At 48.5% G+C, this 24,759-nt stretch overlaps 1 protein-coding gene across 1 annotated transcript in view; it reads left to right on the forward strand.

The window, feature by feature from the left end:
• Window positions 1-24,759, forward strand: part of PIK3C2G (phosphatidylinositol-4-phosphate 3-kinase catalytic subunit type 2 gamma) — a 154,169-nt gene that overhangs the window by 9,216 nt on the left and 120,194 nt on the right. The window contains exons 4-7 of the mRNA XM_083180727.1: window positions 7,020-7,047; window positions 10,406-10,595; window positions 16,589-16,711; window positions 19,526-19,657. Coding sequence (XP_083036853.1) covers window positions 7,020-7,047; window positions 10,406-10,595; window positions 16,589-16,711; window positions 19,526-19,657 — 473 coding nt within the window. The remainder of the gene's footprint in view (window positions 1-7,019; window positions 7,048-10,405; window positions 10,596-16,588; window positions 16,712-19,525; window positions 19,658-24,759) is intronic.

The raw sequence follows: 24,759 nt of genomic DNA on the forward strand, positions 1-24,759 counted from the left end.
TTCCTCAGTGGACATATAGCAAACCTTCTACAGAGGACCGTGTAGAGAGAACGCCCAGCCTGGTGATTGTTCCTCAGTGGACATATAGCAAACCTTCTACATAGGACCGGTGCAGAGAGAACGCCCAGCCTGGTGATTGTTCCTCAGTGGACATATAGCAAACCTTCTACAGAGGACCGATGCAGAGAGAACGCCCAGCCTTGTGATTGTTCCTCAGGTAGACATATAGCAAACCTTCTACAGAGGACCGGTGCAGAGAGAACACCCAGCCTGGTGATTGTTCCTCAGGTGGATATATAGCAAACCTTTTACAGAGGACCGATGCAGAGAGAATGCCCAACCTGGTGATTGTTCCTCAGTGGACATATAGCAAACCTTCTACAGAGGACCAGTGCAGAGAGAACGCCCAGCCTGGTGACTGTTCCTAGGGTGGACATATAGCAAACCTTCTACAGAGGACCGATGCAGAGAGAACGCCCAGCCTGGTGATTGTTTCTCAGGTGGACATATAGAAACCTTCTACAGAGGACCGGTGCAGAGAGAATGCCCAGCCTGGTGATTTTTCCTCAGTGGACATATAGCAAACCTTCTACAGAGGACCAGTGCAGAGAGAACGCCCAGCCTGGTGACTGCTCCTCAGGCGGACATATAGAAACCTTCTACAGAGGACCGGTGCAGAGAGAACGCCCAGCCTGGTGACTGCTCCTCAGGCGGACATATAGAAACCTTCTACAGAGGACCGGTGCAGAGAGAACGCCCAGCCTGGTGATTGTTCCTCAGGTGGATATATAGCAAACCTTCTACAGAGGACCGATGCAGAGAGAATGCCCAGCCTGGTGATTGTTCCTCAGTGGACATATAGCAAACCTTCTACAGAGGACCAGTGCAGAGAGAACGCCCAGCCTGGTGACTGTTCCTAGGGTGGACATATAGCAAACCTTCTACAGAGGACCGGTGCAGAGAGAACGCCCAGCCTGGTGATTGTTTCTCAGGTGGACATATAGAAACCTTTTACAGAGGACCGATGCAGAGAGAGAACGCCCAGTCTGGTGACTGTTCCTCAGTGCACATATAGCAAACCTTCTACAGAGGACCGGCGCAGAGAGAATGCCCAGCCTGGTGACTGCTCCTCAGGCGGACATATAGAAACCTTCTACAGAGGACCGGTGCAGAGAGAACGCCCAGCCTGGTGACTGTTCCTAGGGTGGACATATAGAAACCTTCTACATAGGACCGGTGCAGAGAGAACGCCCAGCCTGGTGATTGTTCCTAGGGTGGATATATAGCAAACCTTCTCCAGAGGACATTGTTGCTTTTTCTGGAAATTTATATACAAAGATTTATATACTAGGAATGGACCCTTTACTTTAGCTAGCAAAGCAATAGAGGTGCCCGTGCAATATAATTTTAATTGTATGTGCATTATGTTATGATGTCATTATTACATTTTGTGTTTTTAAAATGTATCACTGTCTAGCGCTACTATCTTTTTGTATTTCTGTTTTTTGCTTAAGGGACTCTCAATCCCCTATTGGTAGCAGCTTCACATCACATCACACCACAGCGCTCAATTGAGTATATTTTTTTGCTATATATTAGCCTGAGGAACAGAGAGAACACCCGGCCTGGTGACTGTTTCTCAGGCGGACATATAGACCGGTGCAGAGAGAACGCCCAGCCTGGTGATTGTTCCTCAGTGGACATATAGCAAACCTTCTACAGAGGACCGGTGCAGAGAGAACACCCAGCCTGGTGACTGCTCCTCAGGTGGACATATAGACCGGTGCAGAGAGACCGCCCAGCCTGGTGATTGTTCCTCAGTGGACATATAGCAAACCTTCTACAGAGGACCGGTGCAGAGAGACCGCCCGGCCTGGTGATTGTTCCTCAGTGGACATATAGCAAACCTTCTACAGAGGACCGGTGCAGAGAGACCGCCCGGCCTGGTGATTGTTCCTCAGTGGACATATAGTAAACCTTCTACAGAGGACCGGTGCAGAGAGAACACCAAGCCTGGTGATTGTTCCTCAGGTGGACATATAGCAAACCTTCTTCAGAGGACCGGTGCAGAGAGAACACCCAGCCTGGTGACTGTTCCTCAGGTGGACATATAGCAAACCTTCTACAGAGGACCGGTGCAAACCTTCTACAGAGGACCGGTGCAGAGGGAACACCAAGCCTGGTGATTGTTCCTCAGTGGACATATAGCAAACCTTCTACAGAGGACCGGTGCAGAGAGACCGCCCGGCCTGGTGATTGTTCCTCAGTGGACATATAGTAAATCTTCTACAGAGGACCGGTGCAGAGGGAACACCAAGCCTGGTGATTGTTCCTCAGTGGACATATAGCAAACCTTCTACAGAGGACCAGTGCAGAGAGACCGCCCGGCCTGGTGATTGTTCCTCAGTGGACATATAGTAAATCTTCTACAGAGGACCGGTGCAGAGAGAACACCCAGCCTGGTGACTGCTCCTCAGGTGGACATATAGACCGGTGCAGAGAGACCGCCCAGCCTGGTGATTGTTCCTCAGGTGGACATATAGCAAACCTTCTTCAGAGGACCGGTGCAGAGAGAACGCCCAGCCTGGTGATTGTTCCTCAGGCGGACATATAGCAAACCTTCTACAGAGGACCGGTGCAGAGAGAACGCCCAGCCTGGTGACTGTTCCTCAGTGGACATATAGCAAACCTTCTACAGAGGACCGGTGCAAACCTTCTACAGAGGACCGGTGCAGAGAGAACACCCAGCCTGGTGACTGCTCCTCAGGTGGACATATAGACCGGTGCAGAGAGACCGCCCAGCCTGGTGATTGTTCCTCAGGCGGACATATAGCAAACCTTCTACAGAGGACCGGTGCAGAGAGAACGCCCAGCCTGGTGATTGTTCCTCAGTGGACATATAGCAAACCTCCTACAGATCACCAGTGCAGAGAGAACGCCCAGCCTGGTGATTGTTTCTCAGGTGGACATACTGTATAGCAAACCTTCTACAGAGGACCGGCGCAGAGAGAACACCCAGCCTGGTGACTGTTTCTCAGGTGGACATACTGTATAGCAAACCTTCTACAGAGGACCGGCGCAGAGAGAACACCCAGCCTGGTGATTGTTCCTCAGTGAACACATAGCAAACCTTCTACAGAGGACCGATGAAGAGAGAATGCCCAGCCTGGTGACTGCTCCTCAGGCGGACATATAGCAACCTTTTACAGAGGACCGATGCAGAGAGAACGCCCAGCCTGGTGACTGTTCCTAGGGTGGACATATAGCAAACCTTCTACAGAGGACCAGTGCAGAGAGAATGCCCAGCCTGGTGATTGCTCCTCAGGCGAACATATAGAAACCTTTTACAGAGGACCAGGGCAGAGAGAAAGCTCAGCCTGGTGACTGTTCCTCAGTGGACATATAGCAAACCTTCTACAGAGGACCGGTGCAGAGAGAACACCCAGCCTGGTGACTGTTCCTCAGGTGGACATATAGAAACCTTTTACAGAGGACCGGTGCAGAGAGAACACCCAGACTGGTGATTGTTCCTCAGGTGGACATATAGCAAACCTTCTACAGAGGACCGGTGCAGAGAGAACACCCAGCCTGGTGTTTGCTCCTCAGTGGACATATAGAATCCTTTTACAGAGGACCGTTGCAGAGAGAACACCCAGCCTGGTGATTGTTCCTAGGGTGGATGTATAGCAAACCTTCTCCAGAGGACATTGTTGCTTTTTCTGGAAATTTATATACAAAGATTTATGGCGGTATACTAGGAATGGACCCTTTACTTTAGGTAGCAAAGCAATAGAGGTGCCTGTGCAATATAATTTTAATTGTATGTGCATATGTTATGATGTGGTGTTTTTACAACCATTTCGGTATATTTTTTTGCTATATATTAGCCTGAGGAACAGAGAGAACACCCAGCCTGGTGATTGTTCCTCAGTGGACACATAGCAAACCTTCTACAGAAGACCGGTGCAGAGAGAAAGCCCGGCCTGGCGATTGTTCCTCAGGTGGACATATAGCAAACCTTCTACAGAGGACCGGTGCAGAGAGAACACCCAGCCTGGTGATTGTTCCTCAGGTGGACATATAGCAAAACTTCTACAGAGGACCGGTGCAGAGAGAACACCAAGCCTGGTGATTGTTCCTCAGTGGACATATAGCAAACCTTCTACAGAGGACCGGTGCAGAGAGAACGCCCAGCCTGGTGACTGTTCCTCAGGTGGATATATAGCAAACCTTCTACAGAGGACCGGTGCAGAGATAACACCCAGCCTGGTGACTGTTCCTCAGTGGACATATAGCAAACCTTCTACAGAGGACCGGTACAGAGAGACCGCCCTGCCTGGTGATTGTTCCTCAGTGGACATATAGCAAACCTTCTTCAGAGGACCGGTGCAGAGGGAACGCCCAGCCTGGTGACTGTTCCTCAGTGGACATATAGCAAACCTTCTACAGAGGACCGGGGCAGATTAAATGCCCAGCCTGGTGACTGTTCCTCAGGTGGACATATAGAAACCTGTTACAGAGGACCGGTGCAGAGAGAACACCCAGCCTGGTGTTTGCTCCTCAGTGGACATAAAGAAACCTTTTACAGAGGACCGGTGCAGAGATAACACCCTAGGAACACAGCCTGGTGATTGTTCCTAGGGTGGATATATAGCAAACCTTCTTCAGAAGACATTATTGCTTTTTCTGGAAATTTATATACAAAGATTAATGGCCGTATACTAGGAATGGACCCTTTACTTTAGGTAGCAAAGCAATAGAGGTGCCTGTGCAATATAATTTTAATTGTATGTGCATTATGTTATGATGTCATTATTTAATTTTGTGTTTTTAAAATGTATCAGTGTTTAGCGCTACTATCTTTTTGTATTTCTGTTTTTTGCTTAAGGGACTCTCAATCCCCTATTAGTAGCAGCTTCACATCACATCACACCACAGCGCCCAATTGTGTTGTTTTTACAACCATTTCGGTATATTTTTTTGCTATATATTAGCCTGAGGAACAGAGAGAACACCCGGCCTGGTGACTGTTTCTCAGGCGGACATACAGTATAGACCGGTGCAGAGAGAACGCCCAGCCTGGTTATTGTTCCTCAGTGGACACATAGCAAACCTTCTACAGAGGACCGGTGCAGAGAGAACGCCCAGCCTGGTGATTGTTCCTCAGTGGACATATAGCAAACCTTCTACAGATGACCGGTGCAGAGAGAACGCCCAGCCTGGTGATTGTTCCTCAGTGAACATATAGCAAACCTTCTACAGAGGATCGGTGCAGAGAGAAAGCCCGGCCTGGCGATTGTTCCTCAGGTGGACATATAGCAAACCTTCTACAGAGGACCGGTGCAGAGAGAACACCCAGCCTGGTGATTGTTCCTCAGTGGACACATAGCAAACCTTCTACAGATGACCGGTGCAGAGAGAACGCCCACCCTGGTGATTGTTCCTCAGTGGACATATAGCAAACCTTCTACAGAGGATCGGTGCAGAGAGAAAGCCCGGCCTGGCGATTGTTCCTCAGGTGGACATATAGCAAACCTTCTACAGAGGACCGGTGCAGAGAGAACACCCAGCCTGGTGATTGTTCCTCAGTGGACATATAGCAAACCTTCTACAGAAGACCGATGCAGAGAGAACGCCCAGCCTGGTGATTGTTCCTCAGGTGGATATATAGCAAACCTTCTACAGATGACCGATGCAGAGAGAACACCCAGCCTGGTGATTGTTCCTCAGTGGACATATAGCAAACCTACTACAGAGGACCGGTGCAGAGAGAACGCCCAGTCTGGTGATTGTTCCTCAGGTGGACATACTGTATAGCAAACCTTCTACAGAGGACCGATGCAGAGAGAAAGCCCGGCCTGGTGATTGTTCTGCAGGTGCAAATATAGCAAACCTTCTACAGAGGACCGGTGCAGAGAGAACACCCAGCCTGGTGACTGTTCCTCAGGTGGACATATAGAAACCTTTTACAGAGGACCGGTGCAGAGAGAACACCCAGACTGGTGATTGTTCCTCAGGTGGACATATAGCAAACCTTCTACAGAGGACCGGTGCAGAGAGAACACCCAGCCTGGTGACTGTTCCTCAGGTGGACATATAGCAAACCTCCTACAGAGGACCGGTGCAGAGAGAACGCCCGGCCTGGTGATTGTTCCTCAGTGGACATATAGCAAACCTTCTACAGAGGACCGGCGCAGAGAGAACACCCAGCCTGGTGATTGTTCCTCAGGTGGACATACTGTATAACAAACCTCCTACAGAGGACCGGTGCAGAGAGAACGCCCGGCCTGGTGATTGTTCCTCAGTGGACACATAGCAAACCTTCTACAGAGGACCGGCGCAGAGAGAACACCCAGCCTGGTGATTGTTCCTCAGGTGGACATACAGCAAACCTTCTACAGAGGACCGGTGCAGAGAGAACGCCCGGCCTGGTGATTGTTCCTCAGTGGACACATAGCAAACCTTCTACAGAGGACCGGCGCAGAGAGAACACCCAGCCTGGTGATTGTTCCTCAGGTGGACATACAGCAAACCTTCTACAGAGGACCGGTGCAGAGAGAACGCCCGGCCTGGTGATTGTTCCTCAGTGGACACATAGCAAACCTTCTACAGAGGACCGGCGCAGAGAGAACACCCAGCCTGGTGATTGTTCCTCAGGTGGACATACAGCAAACCTTCTACAGAGGACCGGTGCAGAGAGAACGCCCAGCCTGGTGATTGTTCCTCAGTGGACATATAGCAAACCTTCTACAGAGGACCGCTGCAGAGAGAACGCCCATTGACTGGAAATTACTGTACTAGAAATAAATGGTTTTGAGATCAATATAGGAACAAAAAAGTCCTAATTACATGATTTTTAACAGTTTTTTTTTTAAATACATAACTTAAACCCAATGATGATATTTTTACATTGAGTTCCTTAACAATTTAATTGTTTATATTGCCAGATATGTTTCTGTAAGTTCAGTTGCTGGAAGTTTTTCCAAATGATTAACTGAGGTTTTCTGATTCCCCCGCAGAGCTGGACGCACTCGCCAAACACTTGCTGTAAGTACAATGCGCTTATTGCACTGACATCTGTTAGACGCTGTGGGGCTTATTTGCTGTGCTCACAAATGTGCAAACGCATCAGACTTAGCCGACACTTTTGTAGAACAATTGCACAAAAATAGAACATTGTTTGGGGATATGGTCATATTGTCTACATCATTTAGGTCTACAAGCATTAGGTCTACACCACTAGGTCGAGCTGCATTAAGGTCGACATGACTGAAGGTCAACATGACTTAGGTCGACAGGCAAAAGGTCGACATGGGGTCATTTGACTGTTTTATGAGTTGACATGTGCCGACAGGCAGTATTTCAGGCCTTACCATCTACTAGACTAGGGCGTGGTGGGAGAATACATTAGTGTGCCGAGCGTACCCGAAGCATGGCGAGTGCAGCCATGTCCACTTTTTCACTGTCAACCTAATGACCCTGTTGACCTTATATCTGTCGACCTAATGACCCTGTCGACCTAACACCTGTCGACCTAATTACCCTGTTGACCTAATGACCCTGTCGACCTAACCCATGTCAACCTTCAGTCCGGTCGACCTAAATGCAAGTCGACCTAATGGTGTAGACCTAATGCTTGTAGACTTAAATGCAGTCTGACGAATAATCCCATTCCGTTGTTTGCACCGGCAGCATACACAAACCCGCCCCCCCTAGGGATAGACTTGCTTTATACACATCCCCACCCCCTTGGAAAACACCACCCCCAGCCAGGGCTACAGCACCACCCACCATCCACCATTATACACCACACTCCACAGCCAACATGAACTGCCCCTTCCCCCCCCCCCCCCGGGTCAGCGGGTCTGAGCGCACCCCCCCGCATGAGCAGCGGGTCTGCCTGCACCCCCCCCCACTGGAGCTGCAGGTCTGCCAACAACACTGCCCGGTGTGAAGAGTGCCCGGAGGGCACAATGAATCACCTATTATATAATACATGTTCTCCCCCCTAAAGCCCCTGTGCAGAGTGGAGTGACAGTACTGTATGGTGTGTGTATATATAATACATGTTCTATCCCCTATAGCCCCTGTGCAGAGTGCAGTGACAGTACTGTTTGGTGTGTATATGTAATACATGTTCTCCCCCCTATAGCCCCTGTGCAGAGTGCAGTGACAGTACTGTATGGTGTGTGTATATATAATACATGTTCTCTCCCCTATAGCCCCTGTGCAGAGTGCAGTGACAGTACTGTATGGTGTGTGTGTGTGTGTGTGTGTGTGTGTGTGTGTATATATATAATACATGTTCTCCCCCCTATAGCCCATGTGCAGAGTGCAGTGACAGTACTGTATGGTGTGTGTGTGTGTGTGTGTGTGTATATATAATACATGTTCTCCCCCCTATAGCCCCTGTGCAGAGTGCAGTGACAGTACTGTATGGTGTGTGTGTATATATAATACATTTTCTCTCCCCTATAGCCCCTGTGCAGAGTGCAGTGACAGTACTGTATGGTGTGTGTGTGTATATATATATATAATACATGTTCTCTCCTCTATAGCCCCTGTGCAGAGTGCAGTGACAGTACTGTATGGTGTGTGTATATAATATATGTTCTCCCCCCCTATAGCCCCTGTGCAGAGTGCAGTGACAGTACTGTATGGTGTGTATATATATATAATACATGTTCTCTGCGCTATAGCCCCTGTGCAGAGTGCAGTGACAGTACTGTATGGTGTGTATATGTAATACATGTTCTCTGCCCTATAGCTCCTGTACAGAGTGCACTGACAGTACTGTATGGTGTGTGTGTGTGTGTATATATAATACATGTTCTCTCCCCTATAGCCCGTTTGCAGAGTGCAGTGACAGTACTGTATGGTGTGTGTGTGTGTATATATAATATATGTTCTCCCCCCTATAGCCCCTGTACAGAGTGCAGTGGCAGTACTGTATGGTGTGTGTATATATAATACATGTTCTATCCCCTATAGCCCCTATGCAGAGTGCAGTGACAGTACTGTTTGGTGTGTGTATATGTAATACATGTTCTCTGCCTTATAGCACCTGTGCAGAGTGGAGTGACAGTACTGTATGGTGTGTGTATATATAATACATGTTCTATCCCCTATAGCCCCTATGCAGAGTGCAGTGACAGTACTGTATGGTGTGTGTGTATATATAATATATGTTCTCTCCCCTATAGCCCCTGTGCAGAGTGGAGTGACAGTACTATATGGTGTGTGTATATGTAATACATGTTCTCTCCCCTATAGCCCTTGTGCAGAGTGCAGTGACAGTACTGTATGGTGTGTGTATATATAATACATGTTCTCCCCCCTATAGCCCCTGTGCAGAGTGAAGTGACAGTACTGTATGGTGTGTGTGTGTGTGTGTGTGTGTGTATATATAATACATGTTCTCCCCCCTATAGCCCCTGTGCAGAGTGCAGTGACAGTACTGTATGGTGTGTGTATATTTAATACATGTTCTCCCCCCTATAGCCCCTGTGCAGAGTGCAGTGACAGTACTGTATGGTGTGTAAATATATAATACATGTTCTCTGCCCTATAGCCCCTGTGCAGAGTGCAGTGACAGTACTGTATGGTGTGTATATATAATATATGTTCTCCCCCCGTATAGCCCCTGTGCAGTGACAGTACTGTATGGTGTGTATATATATAATACATGTTCTCTCCCCTATAGCCCCTGTGCAGAGTGCAGTGACAGTACTGTATGGTGTGTAAATATATAATACATGTTCTCTGCCCTATAGCCCCTGTGCAGAGTGCAGTGACAGCACTGTATGGTGTGTGTGTGTATATATAATACATGTTCTCCCCCCTATAGCCCCTGTGCAGAGTGCAGTGACAGTACTGTATGGTGTGTGTATATATAATACATGTTCTCCCCCCTATAGCCCCTGTGCAGAGTGCAGTGGCAGTACTGTATGGTGTGTAAATATATAATACATGTTCTCTGCCCTATAGCCCCTGTGCAGAGTGCAGTGACAGTACTGTATGGTGTGTGTATATATAATACATGTTCTCCCCCCTATAGCCCCTGTGCAGAGTGCAGTGACAGTACTGTATGGTGTGTGTATATATAATACATGTTCTATCCCCTATAGCCCCTATGCAGAGTGCAGTGACAGTACTGTATGGTGTGTACATATAATATATGTTCTCTCCCCTATAGCCCCTGTGCAGAGTGGAGTGACAGTACTATATGGTGTGTGTATATGTAATACATGTTCTCTCCCCTATAGCCCCTGTGCAGAGTGGAGTAACAGTACTGTATGGTGTGTGTATATGTAATACATGTTCTCTCCCCTATAGCCCCTGTGCAGAGTGGAGTGACAGTACTGTATGGTGTGTGTATATATAATATATGTTCTCTCCCCTATAGCCCCTGTGCAGAGTGCGGTGACAGAAGTTTCCAGAGCCATCTCTCAGCTTATAAACATTTACAGCAGAAGTTTCCGGACGGATTTCCAGGCTGTATTTAGCAGTGTGACCGCCCCCCCGACCAGTACGCAGCCATACCTGAGCTTCCACCTTTACGCAGCGCATAACCTGCCGGAGGGATGGGCGACCAGGTCAGATTCCGCGTACACCCTATTACATCACAATACTGATGATTGTTCGGGACTAATATAAGGAGGTTTGTAATCAGTGATTGGGAGGAGGATTCATCCTACAGCGTAAGGACCAAGGATAATGGGGTGAGGTACAGGGTCCGCACACTGCTCTGTGGGTCTATGTACTAACTCTTGGAGAGAGATAAGGTACCAGCCCATCAGCTCTTAGCTGCCATCTTACAGGCTGTGTTTGTAGAGTGGCAGTCATACTTACCTTCCCTCCATGGGAAGGGGACCGGGAAGGGGGCCACAGCGGGGCTAGAACAATGCAAATCAGCCCCTACCCCGATCCATGGACCCGCAAATTAATGCGGCTGGTTATCATGGGGGCGGGCTTGGTGACATCAGCCTTGTCCCGTCCCCAACATGTAGCCTCATCCCACCGAGTTGTAAAAAGTAGGCAGGTATGGTGACAGTTAGGAGCTGGTTAGTTGGTACTTCATCCGCTCCATGGCTTAGTACATCTGCTCCTGCATGCCCCCACCAGCTAAAGCTCTAGGGTGGATTTCTGTTCCTGGCGATGGGCACCATTTGCGTTGTAGAGGTGATCAGGAAAACATATGATTGGGGCGTTACCATAGATGCTGTATACTGTGGTGCAGCCAGCAGTACGATACCCATCCTCGGGGGATTATTCCCTGTAACCGATCTGGCACAGTATGCCGGCGGCGCACATCGCGCCACCAGATCTCTTCCAGATTAATAATTATTATTTTCATCTATTGCTGAGTTTCTCTTATTTCCTCCATTTCCGCGTCGCTGACAATTGGCAGACTGAGCTGAATGACTTCCTGAAGATTGTTGGGATAATTTGCCGCCGTTCTCCGCAGCTTTTTATTTAGAAGATTTGACTAACGATGATAATTAGGGCTGAGCTCAATTACAGACATAAATATCCATTATTCACATAGCATAAACAGTCAGCAACACAGGGGTTAATGCCACAGGACTGGGCCCAGAACTCACCCCATAGGTGCTTCCGTGTTCTCCAGGTCCATATGTGACAGTGTAGTATGATGCTGGTGACCGCTTAGGTGCTGGGCCAGGACGGTAATGCATTGGGACTAACCTGCGTGGGGACGGGATATGGTCATTGGGTCACCAGCAAGTTGTTAGACAGTCATTAGCACGACATGCATTTAGGTCGACATGTGTCTAGGTCGACATGGGTTAGGTTGAAAGGGTCATTAGGTCGACAGTCAAAAGCTCGACATGTTTTTTTTTGTCTGAGCCGACATGTACCGACAGGCGGTATTTCATGCCCTACCATCCAGTAGGGCGTGGTGGGAGAACAAAATAGTGTGCCGAGCGCAGAGAGCCATGCGAGGGGATGCAGTGTGCTTTAACCTGTGTCCATGTCGACTGTGTCGACATTCGGGTAAAAAAACCTATACCATAGCTGTATCAGCAGGCGGCACTGACATAAGTATCAGGGGGCAGAGAACAAGGGATCCGCAGCGCCCTATTACACAGTATATAACCCAGGAGACAGTGACTTACAGCTGTATACAATAGAGGACTAGTACAGGGTATATAACCATAGCTGCATCAGCAGGCAGCACTGACATAAGTATCAGGGCAGAGAACAAGGGATCCGCAGCACCCTATTACAGAGTATATAACCCAGGAGACAGTGACTTACAGCTGTATACAATAGAGGACAAGTACAGGGCATATAACCATAGCTGCATCAGCAGAGGGCACTGACATAAGTATCAGGGGTAGAGAACAAGGGATCCGCAGCACCCTATTACACAGTATATAACCCAGGAGACAGTGACCTACAGCTGTATACAATAGAGGACAAGTACAGGGCACATAACCATAGCTGCATCAGCAGAGGGCACTGACATAAGTATCAGGGCAGAGAACAAGGGATCCGCAGCACCCTATTACACAGTATATAACCCAGGAGACAGTGACTTACAGGTGTATACAATAGAGGACTAGTACAGGGTATATAACCATAGCTGCATCAGCAGGCAGCACTGACATAAGTATCAGGGGGACAGAGAACAAGGGATCCGCAGAACCCTATTACACAGTATATAACCCAGGAGACAGTGACTTACAGCTGTATACAATAGAGGACAAGTACAGGGCATATAACCATAGCTGCATCAGCAGAGGGCACTGACATAAGTATCAGGGCAGAGAACAAGGGATCCGCAGCACCCTATTACACAGTATATAACCCAGGAGACAGTGACTTACAGGTGTATACAATAGAGGACTAGTACAGGGTATATAACCATAGCTGCATCAGCAGGCAGCACTGACATAAGTATCAGGGGGCAGAGAACAAGGGATCCGCAGCGCCCTATTACACAGTATATAACCCAGGAGACAGTGACTTACAGCTGAATACAATAGAGGACAAGTACAGGACACATAACCATAGCTGCATCAGCAGGCGGCACTGACATAAGTATCAGGGGGCAGAGAACAAGGGATCCACAGCGTCCTATTACAGAATACATAACCCAGGTGACAGTGACTGACAGCTTTATACTATAGAGGACAAGTACAGGGCACATAACCATAGCTGCATCAGCAGGGGACACTGACATAAGTATCAGGGGGCAGAGAACAAGGGATCTGTAGGACCCTATTATAGAGCATATAACCCAGGAGACAGTGACTTACAGCTGTATACAATAGAGGACAGGTACAGGACACATAACCATAGCTGCATCAGCAGAGGGCACTGACATAAGTATCAGGGGGCAGAGAACAAGGGATCCACAGCGTCCTATTACAGACTATATAACCCAGGAGACAGTGACTTACAGCTGTATACAATAGAGGACAATTGCAAGGTATATAACCATATCTGCATCAGCAGGGGACACTGACATAAGTATCAGGGGGCAGAGAACAAGGGATCCGCAGCGCCCTATTACAGAGTATATAACCCTGGAGACAGTGACTTACAGCTGAATACAATAGAGGACAAGTACAGGGCACATAACCACAGCTGTATCAGCAGAGGACACTGACATAAGTATCAGGGGGCAGAGAACAAGGGATCCGCAGCACCCTATTACACAGTATATAACCCAGGAGACAGTGATTTACAGCTGTATACAATAGAGGACAGGTACAGGGCACATAACCATAGCTGCATCAGCAGAGGACACTGACATAAGTATCAGGGGGCAGAGAACAAGGGATCCGCAGCACCCTATTACAGAGTACATAACCCAGGAGACAGTGACTTACAGCTGAATACAATAGAGGACAAGTCCAGGGCACATAACCATAGCTGCATCAGCAGATGACACTGACATAAGTATCAGGGGGACAGAGAACAAGGGATCCGCAGTGCCTTATTACAGAGTACATAACCCAGGAGACAGTGACTTACAGCTGAATACAATAGAGGACAAGTACAGGGCACATAACCATAGCTGCATCAGCAGGGGACACTGACATAAGTATCAGGGGGCAGAGAACAAGGGATCCGCAGTGCCCTATTACAGAGTATATAACCCAGGAGACAGTGACTTACAGCTGAATACAATAGAGGACAAGTACAGGGTATATAACCATAGCTGCATCAGCAGAGGGCACTGACATAAGTATCAGGGGGCAGAGAACAAGGGATCCACAGCACCCTATTACATAGTACATAACCCAGGAGACAGTGACTAACAGCTGTATACAATAGAGGACAAGTACAGGACACATAACCATAGCTGCATCAGCAGGGGACACTGACATAAGTATCAGGGGGCAGAGAACAAGGGATCCACAGCACCCTATTACAGAGTATATAACCCAGGAGACAGTGATTTACAGCTGTATACAATAGAGGACAGGTACAGGGCACATAACCATAGCTGCATCAGCAGAGGACACTGACATAAGTATCAGGGGGACAGAGAACAAGGGATCCGCAGTGCCCTATTGCAGAGTACATAACCCAGGAGACAGTGACTTACAGCTGAATACAATAGAGGACAAGTCCAGGGCACATAACCATAGCTGCATCAGCAGATGACACTGACATAAGTATCAGGGGGACAGAGAACAAGGGATCCGCAGTGCCTTATTACAGAGTACATAACCCAGGAGACAGTGACTTACAGCTGAATACAATAGAGGACAAGTACAGGACACATAACCATAGCTGCATCAGCAGGGGACACTGACATAAGTATCAGGGGGGCAGAGAACAAGGGATCCGCAGTGCCCTATTACAGAGTATATAACCCAGGAGACAGTGACTTACAGCTGAATACAATAGAGGACAAGTACAGGGCATATAACCATAGCTGCATTAGCAGAGGGCACTGACATAAGTATCAGGGGGCAGAGAACAAGGGATCCGCAGCACCCTATTACATAGTACATAACCCAGGAGACAGTGACTAACAGCTGTATACAATAGAGGACAAGTACAGGACACATAACCATAGCTGCATCAGCAGGGGACACTGACATAAGTATCAGGGGGCAGAGAACAAGGGATCCACAGCACCCTATTACAGAGTATATAACCCAGGAGACAGTGACTTACAGCTGTATACAATAGAGGACAAGTACAGGGCACATAACCATAGCTGCATCAGCAGAGGACACTGAAATAAGTATCAGGGGGCAGAGAACAAGGGATCCACAGCACCCTATTACATAGTACATAACCCAGGAGACAGTGACTTACAGCTGTATACAATAGAGGACAAGTACAAGGTATATAACCATAGCTGTATCAGCAGGCGGCACTGACATAAGTATCAGGGGGCAGAGAACAAGGGATCCGCAGCGCCCTATTACACAGTATATAACCCAGGATACAGTGATTTACAGGTGTATACAATAGAGGACAAGTACAGGGCACATAACCATAGCTGCATCAGCAGGGGACACTGACATAAGTATCAGGGGGCGGAGAACAAGGGATCCACAGCACCCTATTACATAGTACATAACCCAGGAGACAGTGACTTACAGCTGTATACAATAGAGGACAAGTACAAGGTATATAACCATAGCTGTATCAGCAGGCGGCACTGACATAAGTATCAGGGGGCAGAGAACAAGGGATCCGCAGCGCCCTATTACACAGTATATAACCCAGGATACAGTGATTTACAGGTGTATACAATAGAGGACAAGTACAGGGCACATAACCATAGCTGCATCAGCAGGGGACACTGACATAAGTATCAGGGGGCAGAGAACAAGGGATCCGCAGCACCCTATTACAGGGTATATAACCCAGGATACAGTGATTTACAGGTGTATACAATAGAGGACAAGTACAGGGCACATAACCATAGCTGCATCAGCAGGGGACACTGACATAAGTATCAGGGGGCAGAGAACAAGGGATCCACAGCACCCTATTACAGAGTATATAACCCAGGAGACAGTGACTTACAGCTGAATACAATAGAGGACAAGTACAGGGCACATAACCATAGCTGCATCAGCAGGGGACACTGACATAAGTATCAGGGGGCAGAGAACAAGGGATCCACAGCACCCTATTACAGAGTATATAACCCAGGAGACAGTGACTTACAGCTGTATACAATAGAGGACAAGTACAGGGCACATAACCATAGCTGCATCAGCAGGCGACACTGACATAAGTATCAGGGGGCGGAGAACAAGGGATCCACAGCACCCTATTACAGGGTATATAACCCAGGATACAGTGATTTACAGGTGTATACAATAGAGGACAAGTACAGGGCACATAACCATAGCTGCATCAGCAGGCGGCACTGACATAAGTATCAGGGGAAGAGAACAGCAGGATTTGGTGCCATCAAAGATGAGTGGAGAGGGCCCTGCTCGTGAGAGCTTATATTCTAAAGGCAATGGTTAAACAGACAGGGGTGACACAGATGGGGTAGACAGTAATAACCTTATCACTGAAACAAGTGTGTACTTAGTGTGCCCATGTAATGTATAACAATGGCTACCTCTTGTGGTTTCAGCGACAGCGTTTTCTGCCTCTCCTGCTTTGTGACTTACGCCGGGAGGAAGATCTGTCCCGAAGCGAAAACCAGAAATGTGCCAGCTGCAAAGTCTTTCTTCCCAATGGCTGTTTGGAATGAAATGTAAGCTCTTGGAATCAGCCCTCAGTTTGACCTGTCTCAGATTATCCAAAATTAAATCTAAAATGTTTTGATTATTCTATTACATAGACCTTAATATGGAGGGATAACTGGGGGAGGGATATAATTAGGATATTCCTGGTACTATAAACTCTGTTTAACAGGAGCTTGTGCAAGGCTGTGTCATCACAATGGGGGTGCAGCCCGCACAAGGTGCCACCAAGGCAGAGATTGCAGAGCTGCTAACTACATAATTGTAATGCCAATGCTGACAGCTGTGCTATCTGTATGGGTCAACAATTGAATTCCCCCCATAGAGGTGAGGCGCAGCATTAGCCCTTTATTGTATAGGGTTATCTGCGCTATATTAGAAACGTAATAAATAAATAATAGAGTAACACACTGATTATATTATTCATGTTGGCACAGAGTATTTCAGCTCTATCAATGCTTGCTTGTGCCTGTAGTATGCAGAGGCTAAGCCCGTGTGTGTGTGTGTGTGTGTGTGTGTGTGTGTGTGTGTGTGTGTGCGCGCGTGTTTGTCAGCAGAACTGAGTCTCCGGGGGAGAAGTACAGTATGGCGCCATGCAAAGAGAAGATTCTAAATATGATTTGTCTAGTACATACCATACACTGATTGCCGGATGCTGATTGGATGCTGCTTAGTATGCTTGCTCCATATGCCTCTATATGAGGCACCGACAGCCCGAACCTCACACCTCCCCCTAGATCAGGCACCGATAGCTCAGACCTCACACCTCCCCCTAGATGAGGCACCAATAGCTCAGACCTCACACCTCCCCATAGATGAGTCACCGATAGCTCAGACCTCACACCTCCCCCTAGAGGAGGCACCGATAGCTCAGACACCACACCTCCCCCTAGATGAGGCACCGATAACTCAGACCTCACACCTTCCCCTAGATGAGGCACCGATAGCCCGAACCTCACACTTCCCCCTAGATGAGGCACCAATAGCTCAGACCTCACACCTCCCCCTAGATGAGGCACCGATAGCTCAGACATCGCACCTCCCCCTAGATGAGGCACTGGTAGCCTGAACCTCACACCTCCCCATAGATGAGGCACCGATAACTCAGACCTCACACCTCACCCTAGAGGAGGCACCGATAGCTCAGACATCACACCTCCCCCTAGATGAGGCACTGATAGCTCGGACCACACACCTTCCCCTAAATGAGGCACCGATAGCCCGAACCTCACACCTTCCCCTAGATGAGGCACCAATAGCTCAGACATCACACCTCCCCCTAGATGAGTCACTGATAGCTCAGACCTCACACCTCCCCCTAGATGAGGCACCAATAGCTCAGACCTCACACCTCCCCCTAGATGAGGCACCAATAGCTCAGACCTCACACCTCCTCCTAGATGAGTCACTGATAGCTCGAACCTCACACTTCCCCCTAGATGAGGCACCAATAGCTCAGACCTCACACCTCCCCCTAGATGAGGCACCAATAGCTCAGACATCACACCTCCCTCTAGATGAGGCACCGATAGCTCTGACCACACACCTTCCCCTAGATGAGGCACTAATAGCCTGAACCTCACACCTCCCCCTAGATGAGGCACCGATAGCTCAGACCTCACACCTCCCCCTAGAGGAGGCACCGATAGCTCAGACACCACACCTCCCCCTAGATCAGTCACCGATAGTTCGGACCACGCACCTTCCCCTAGATGAGGCACTAATAGCCTGAACCTCACACCTCCCCATAGATGAGGCACCGATAGCTCAGACCTCACACCTCCCCCTAGAGGAGGCACCGATAGCTCAGACACCACACCTCCCCCTAGATGAGGCACTGATAGCTCGGACCACACACCTCCCCCTAGATGAGGCACTGATAGCTCAGACCTCACACCTCCCCCTACATGAGGCACCGATAGCTCAGACCTCACACCTCCCCCTAGATGAGGCACTGATAGCTCAGACCTCGCACCTCCCCTTACATGAGGCACCGATAGCTCAGACATCACACCTCCCCCTAGATAAGGCACCGATAGCTCAGACCTCCCCCTAGATGAGGCACCAATAGCTCAGACCTCAGACCTTCCCCTAGATGAGGCACTGATAGCCCGAACCTCACACTTCCCTCTAGATAAGGCACCGACAGCCCTGCCTCATTTCTCACCCTAGATGAGGCACAGATAGCCCAAACCTCACACCTCCCCCTAGATGAGGCACAGAAAGCCTGGACCTCATGTCTCACCCTAGATTAGGCACCGATAGCCCGAACCTCACACCTCCCCCTAGATGAGGCACCGATAGCTCAGACATCACACCTCCCCCTAGATGAGGCACCGATAGCTCAGACCTCCCCCTAGATGAGGCACCAATAGCTCAGACCTCAGACCTTCCCCTAGATGAGGCACTGATAGCCCGAATCTCACACTTCCCTCTAGATAAGGCACCGACAGCCCGGACCTCATTTCTCACCCTAGATGAGGCACAGATAGCCCAAAAAACCTCACACCTCCCCCTAGATGAGGCACCGATAGCCTGAACCTCACACTTCCCCCTAGATGAGGCACCGACTGCCCGGACCTCATGTCTCACCCTAGATAAGGCACAGATAGCCCGAACCTCACACCTCCCCCTAGGTGAGGCACCGACAGCCCGGACCTCACACTTCTCCCTAGATGAGGCACAGATAGCCCGAACCTCACACCTCCCCCTAGCTAAGGACCCATAGCTCAGACCACACATCATGGCCTCTGGCTGTCCACTACCTCGAGGTCCCGGGTGGTAGAAGTTCTGTATAATGTGTGATAATATACCCTGTGTTTCAGGATCGTGTTCCCTGTCCCTGTGATGACTCTCCCATACGAGTCGATGCTGGTGCTGAGGCTGTGCGCAGTGAGCGAGGCCTCTCCCGCCGGATCCTTCCTTGCCTGGGCTTGTCTGCCGCTCTACTCCAACCAGTAAGTTCCCTCACTCTGCCGCAGTCACAAAGGCCCCGTCCTGCACTTAGAGCCAATGGATTTCTGCAATAGATCTCTGAGGACACCCCCCCCCCCTGATTCGCCAGTACATAGAGAACAAGGGAGTGAGTGATGAGATCTCCAGGCCGTGCTATGTAATAGGGAACCTCTATGGCCTATGGATACAGTGGTATGACTAAGGCACCACAGCACAAGCAGTGGCCTGGGAAGCCGGAGCAGAATCCTTGTGTCTCACCATCTGCATGGAATCTGCTGAAAATGGCCCCGGAAAAATGGGTGCTGCCTTGGAGGAGACCAATGCTAGAGGTCCTACTGGACTAATGGTGTGTACACACTTGTACAATCTGCATGAGATCCAGATGAGATATTGATCTGATTAGTGCAGATCTGCATATATATAAAGGTAAAAGGTTTAGAATAGTCTGGTAGGCCTAGGGCAGGTGAAGAGGCAATGGCCAACTTTAGTTGCTGAACTGCTTAAGCCATGTCTTCATCTGTTGGATGTGGACCGTCTGTTTTGATTGCATTGTATAGTGTTTACATGTAAACTGATGCAAGAGTTATCTAGTCCCTGCAGTAGCCCACCAGGCCTAGGAATGACCTGACTTGTTTCACAGTCTTTGGTATCTTAGCTTGTAGTATTAGCTTCTTCCTGTCTTCTGTCAGGTGTTTGATGCCTTGAGAGATACAGTGTCCAAGGAAGACCACCTTTTGTTTACAGAGCTGTAGTTTATCTTTTGAAGCCCTGCAGTCTTGTTCTTCCAGGAACTTGAGCAGGGACACGGTTTCTTGCTGGCATTTGTCTTGAGTTGTTGTAGTTAACAAGAGGTCATCGACATACTGGATAAGATGAGTTTCTTCTGAGAAAAAGGGTCTCCAAGCCTGGAGAACCAGTGACATGGCTTCAGAGTAGTCACTGGGGCTAGTGGCGCCCCCTTGAGGCAATCTTGTCCAGCAGTATTGTTTGCCATCATGTGTAAAAGCAGTTCTTGAGAGTCTTTTGTGATGGGTATGGAGAAATATGCATTCGCCAGATCGATCACCATGAACCAGGCCCCTGATGGTGGGATCTGATTCAGCAAGGTGTGTGGATTAGGCACAATGGGACAATTATGCTGCTTTCCCACTGCAGACCCGTTTTAAGTTACAGGTAATCTTAAACGATATTTAGCATTCCCACTGCAGCAGATTACAGTTTTAAATGCCATTTAAGTACCATTCCCATTGCAGGTAAAACGTTTTAGCTCTTCAAAACGTTTTTACAGCACAAATGAGTGCCTGTGACTTTAATGGGCTTTTCAGGGTTAAAAAGGTGCACACCTACAGTTGTTTTCACATAATAAAAGGAGGGGGAGGGGCCAGTGGTGCATACAAATCCCGCAGCCGTCAACATTTGTGCTATGTGTCGGCTCAATTTAACCCATGGTGGACAGTAAAATATACATTGCTGGCCAGTGCCAGCTATGTATATATTACTGCCTAATAACTAAATCATTGGTGCCCAGTGGTGCCTGTAATAAATAGATTGCTGGCATGTGCCAGCAATCTATATATTACTGGCTTAGGAGTCTCATTGGTGCCCAGTGGTTCCAGAAATATATAGATTGCTGGCATGTGCCAGCAATCTATATATTACTGGCTTAGGATTCTCATTGGTGCCCAGTGGTTCCAGAAATATATAGATTGCTGGCATGTGCCAGCAATCTATATATTACTGGCTTAGGATTCTCATTGGTGCCCAGTGGTTCCAGAAATATATAGATTGCTGGCATGTGCCAGCAATCTATATATTACTGGCTTAGTATTCTCATTGGTGCCCAGTGGTTCCAGAAATATATAGATTGCTGGCATGTGCCAGCAATCTATATATTACTGGCTTAGGATTCTCATTGGTGCCCAGTGGTTCCAGAAATATATAGATTGCTGGCATGTGCCAGCAATCTATATATTACTGGCTTACAAAATAAAACATTGGTGGCCAGTGCTGCTCCGTGTGGAGCAGGACGGAGGGAGGCGGGGCATGTGGCCGGACCCGGCCAGCGTCGCTAACGGCATCCAGCCGCAGCAGCAGCCAGCCGGACACAGCGGGGCAGCGTGGACAAGTGAGTATGACAGGAGGGGGGGGCGGGGGGTGGCAGCGGGGCGTACCGCCGGGCTGAAAGTGGTTAATCTTTCAGCCCGGCAGCGTACACACACGGAGATGATGGCTGAAAAAATCAGCCATCATCTCTACCGTTTAAGATGCATTCCCATTGCCTCTTAAACATTAGATTACCGTGTAAAACCCTGCTCTGAAAACGGGTTGAAATACCGTTTAACTTTAAACGGTATTTCAACTCTGGCGCTTTCCCACTGCAGCCTTAAACGGTATTTTGCCCTCAAAAATCGGCAAAATACCGTTTTAAGGCTGCAGTGGGAAAGGGGCATTAATTTATACCCCTTTCAGACAGAAAAATCCCCAAAACCCAGGTATTTCCCGGATACAAAAACCCGGGTACAACTAGGCAGCAAGGGGCTGACTCCCTTTCACACAGGAGCAAAAACCCGGGTATTTCCCGTGTCGACCCCTTTCACACAGAAGCCGGATTTTTCCTGCAAAACTCTGTGTGTCATAAGAAAGGCACACAGAGATGAGATCATGAAAAGTGGGTGGTGACTGCTCACTGCATTGCATTAACCATGGCATGACACAAGGATATGTTTTAAACAAGTTTTATTGTTTTTATATACTGGAAGGTACATGTTACCTCACATGGCTGTCAGTATATTTGCAATGTTTGAGTACACTGTGGCATCTTTGACTGTCCCAGTCATCTGTTTGCCGATATCCTCCTCCCCTCTCACTGCCAGAAGCTCTCACCTCTTGCTTCTACCAGTGGGCCATGCTATCCTTTTTTCAGCTCCCTAATGACCTCAGAGGCCAGCTCCATTGCCATGCCCTCCAAGCCAATCATAGAAGCCTATCCTCACAACCAATCAGCCAGCACCTCACCAGGAGAGCCAATCAGTGCCTAACAATGTGTAATAATCCCTAAAACCCGGGTCGTTTCCTTTCAGACAGCCGGCGACCCGGGTTTTTGGAATACAGACCCGGGAAAAACCCAGGTAAATACCTAGGTCGAAGTCCCGTAACTTTAGACCCGTGTTGACCCTTTCAGACAGAAGAAAAACCCGGGTCGACACGGCAAGAGCAGGGAAATTCCTGGGTCTTTTTTTCTGTCTGAAAGGGGTATAACAGTCTCTTGTTGACCTCCCTGAGATCATGAATCATTCTGTATTGGGTCTCTTCAAAACCGGTTACATTTCTTTTTTTCACTGGAAACAAAGGAGTGGACCATGGGGATCTACATTGAACAAGGATGCCGGACTGTAGATAAGCTTGTAGTTGTTTGGTGATGGCGGCTCTTTGATCAGGATTCAGTGGATATTGCTTTACGGATACTGGTACTGTTCCTGGCTTTAATCACAGTTGGACAGGTTATATGTTCAGCTTGCCAGTGTTCATCTTTCCCTTAGACCACAGCTTGTCCGGTACTTGGGATGTGATCCAGGGGGAGATTCTCTAAGAATCTCCGCCCCCCTTTGCCACCCATCGCATATTTAATTATCGCATATGCTGTAACATATGCGATAATTAAGGCAAAGGACAGCTCTTGCGTTAAGAGCTGTCCTTTGCGGTGAGAGTGGCCGGGTCCCAGCAGGTCCCGGCAGCTCTCCCCTCCCTCCCACACCCGGCGCTGCTGCTGCTGCGCCGGGCTCTCCTCCTCCCTGCACCCGGAACAGGATCAGTGCCGGGAGGAGGTCACAGGTCCGGGCAGCACTGCGCTGTGCTGCCCCGACACAGGTGAGGGAGGAGGGGGCGATGCGGGGCAGCGGGGGGTCTGCGCGGGGCGGCGGAGGGTTGCGATAGAAGCCCATTGGCTTCTATGGGGCATCGCCAGATTTTTCTGGCGATGCCCCCCGCCGGGGTAACCCGGCGGGGGATGCTTACAGCATCCGAAAATGCGGTAAAAACCCCGATAACGGGGTTTTTACCACATTTTTAGCTTAGAGAATCTCCCCCCCCCCAGTCTGGGAGGATAACTTCAGCAGAATCTGTAATAGATGACTGGGAGAGAAACACATACACAGCGTCCTCTATTTGAGGTAGTAAGTCTTTGTATATATTAGATTTATATTTGATGCCTGTCTCTGTATATTCAATCTTGGCTTGCATTACTTGCAGAATGTCAGCTACCAACAAGTTTACTGGACATGTAGATGAGGTAAGAAATTCAATAGGTATAGGCGTGCATTCATCATTGATAAGTAAAGGAGTTGGCTTACTCTTCCTAAGTGGAAGCGGCTGTCCACCCAACCCTGTACCTTGTATAGTGTCTCTGGACAGTAGTTCACTTGGAACTTCTTCTTCTCTCAGTACAGTGAGACTAGTACCTGTGTCAATTAGGCATTTAAGTTTGTGTCCTGTGGGAAGAGTGAGAGAGACAGTACCTTTTGGAGAGTTTATCTTTTCTTCAAGGTGGAATGCTGCTACGCCTTTTGGGGTCTGAAATTGTCATGCCTGTTTTGTGTAAGGTAAGCCATCTGTCTTGTTCTTACCTTGTAGCCATCTTTGATACTTGTGACAATTTTGTTTAATATGCCCCATGGACCGGCACCAGTAGCACCTCCATGTCATTTCCCTCAGAATCACGTTGTACCGGTCTTACCATTGGTAGTTTGGTACCTGTCATCTTTGGACCTTTTGTAGGGTCTTTTTGGTTCCAGGGTTGAACGACATTAACCGGAACAATTGGTGTCTTATTGCTCTTCTTCTCTTTTTTCTCTCTCTCCGTATCTTCCAGGCCTTCCAGAATCTGTAAGATTGCACTTATGTCCATAAAGTTAACTTCGGGTCTTATAATAAACAATTGTGCTCTCAATTCAGGACGAAGTCCATACAAAAACTTACATTTAAACAGTCTTTCATTAGCTGGATTGTCAAGTGGGTAACCTTCATTCTCTTGCTTAGTAATAACCTTGTCATGGTATTCCATTACTGTCATTTGCTTTTGTTGTATATTTGGCTGTGCTGGTGCCTG

This window comes from Crinia signifera, chromosome 4, assembly GCF_055691185.1.
Source record: "Crinia signifera chromosome 4, ASM5569118v1, whole genome shotgun sequence".
Taxonomy (NCBI): Eukaryota; Metazoa; Chordata; class Amphibia; order Anura; family Myobatrachidae; genus Crinia; species Crinia signifera.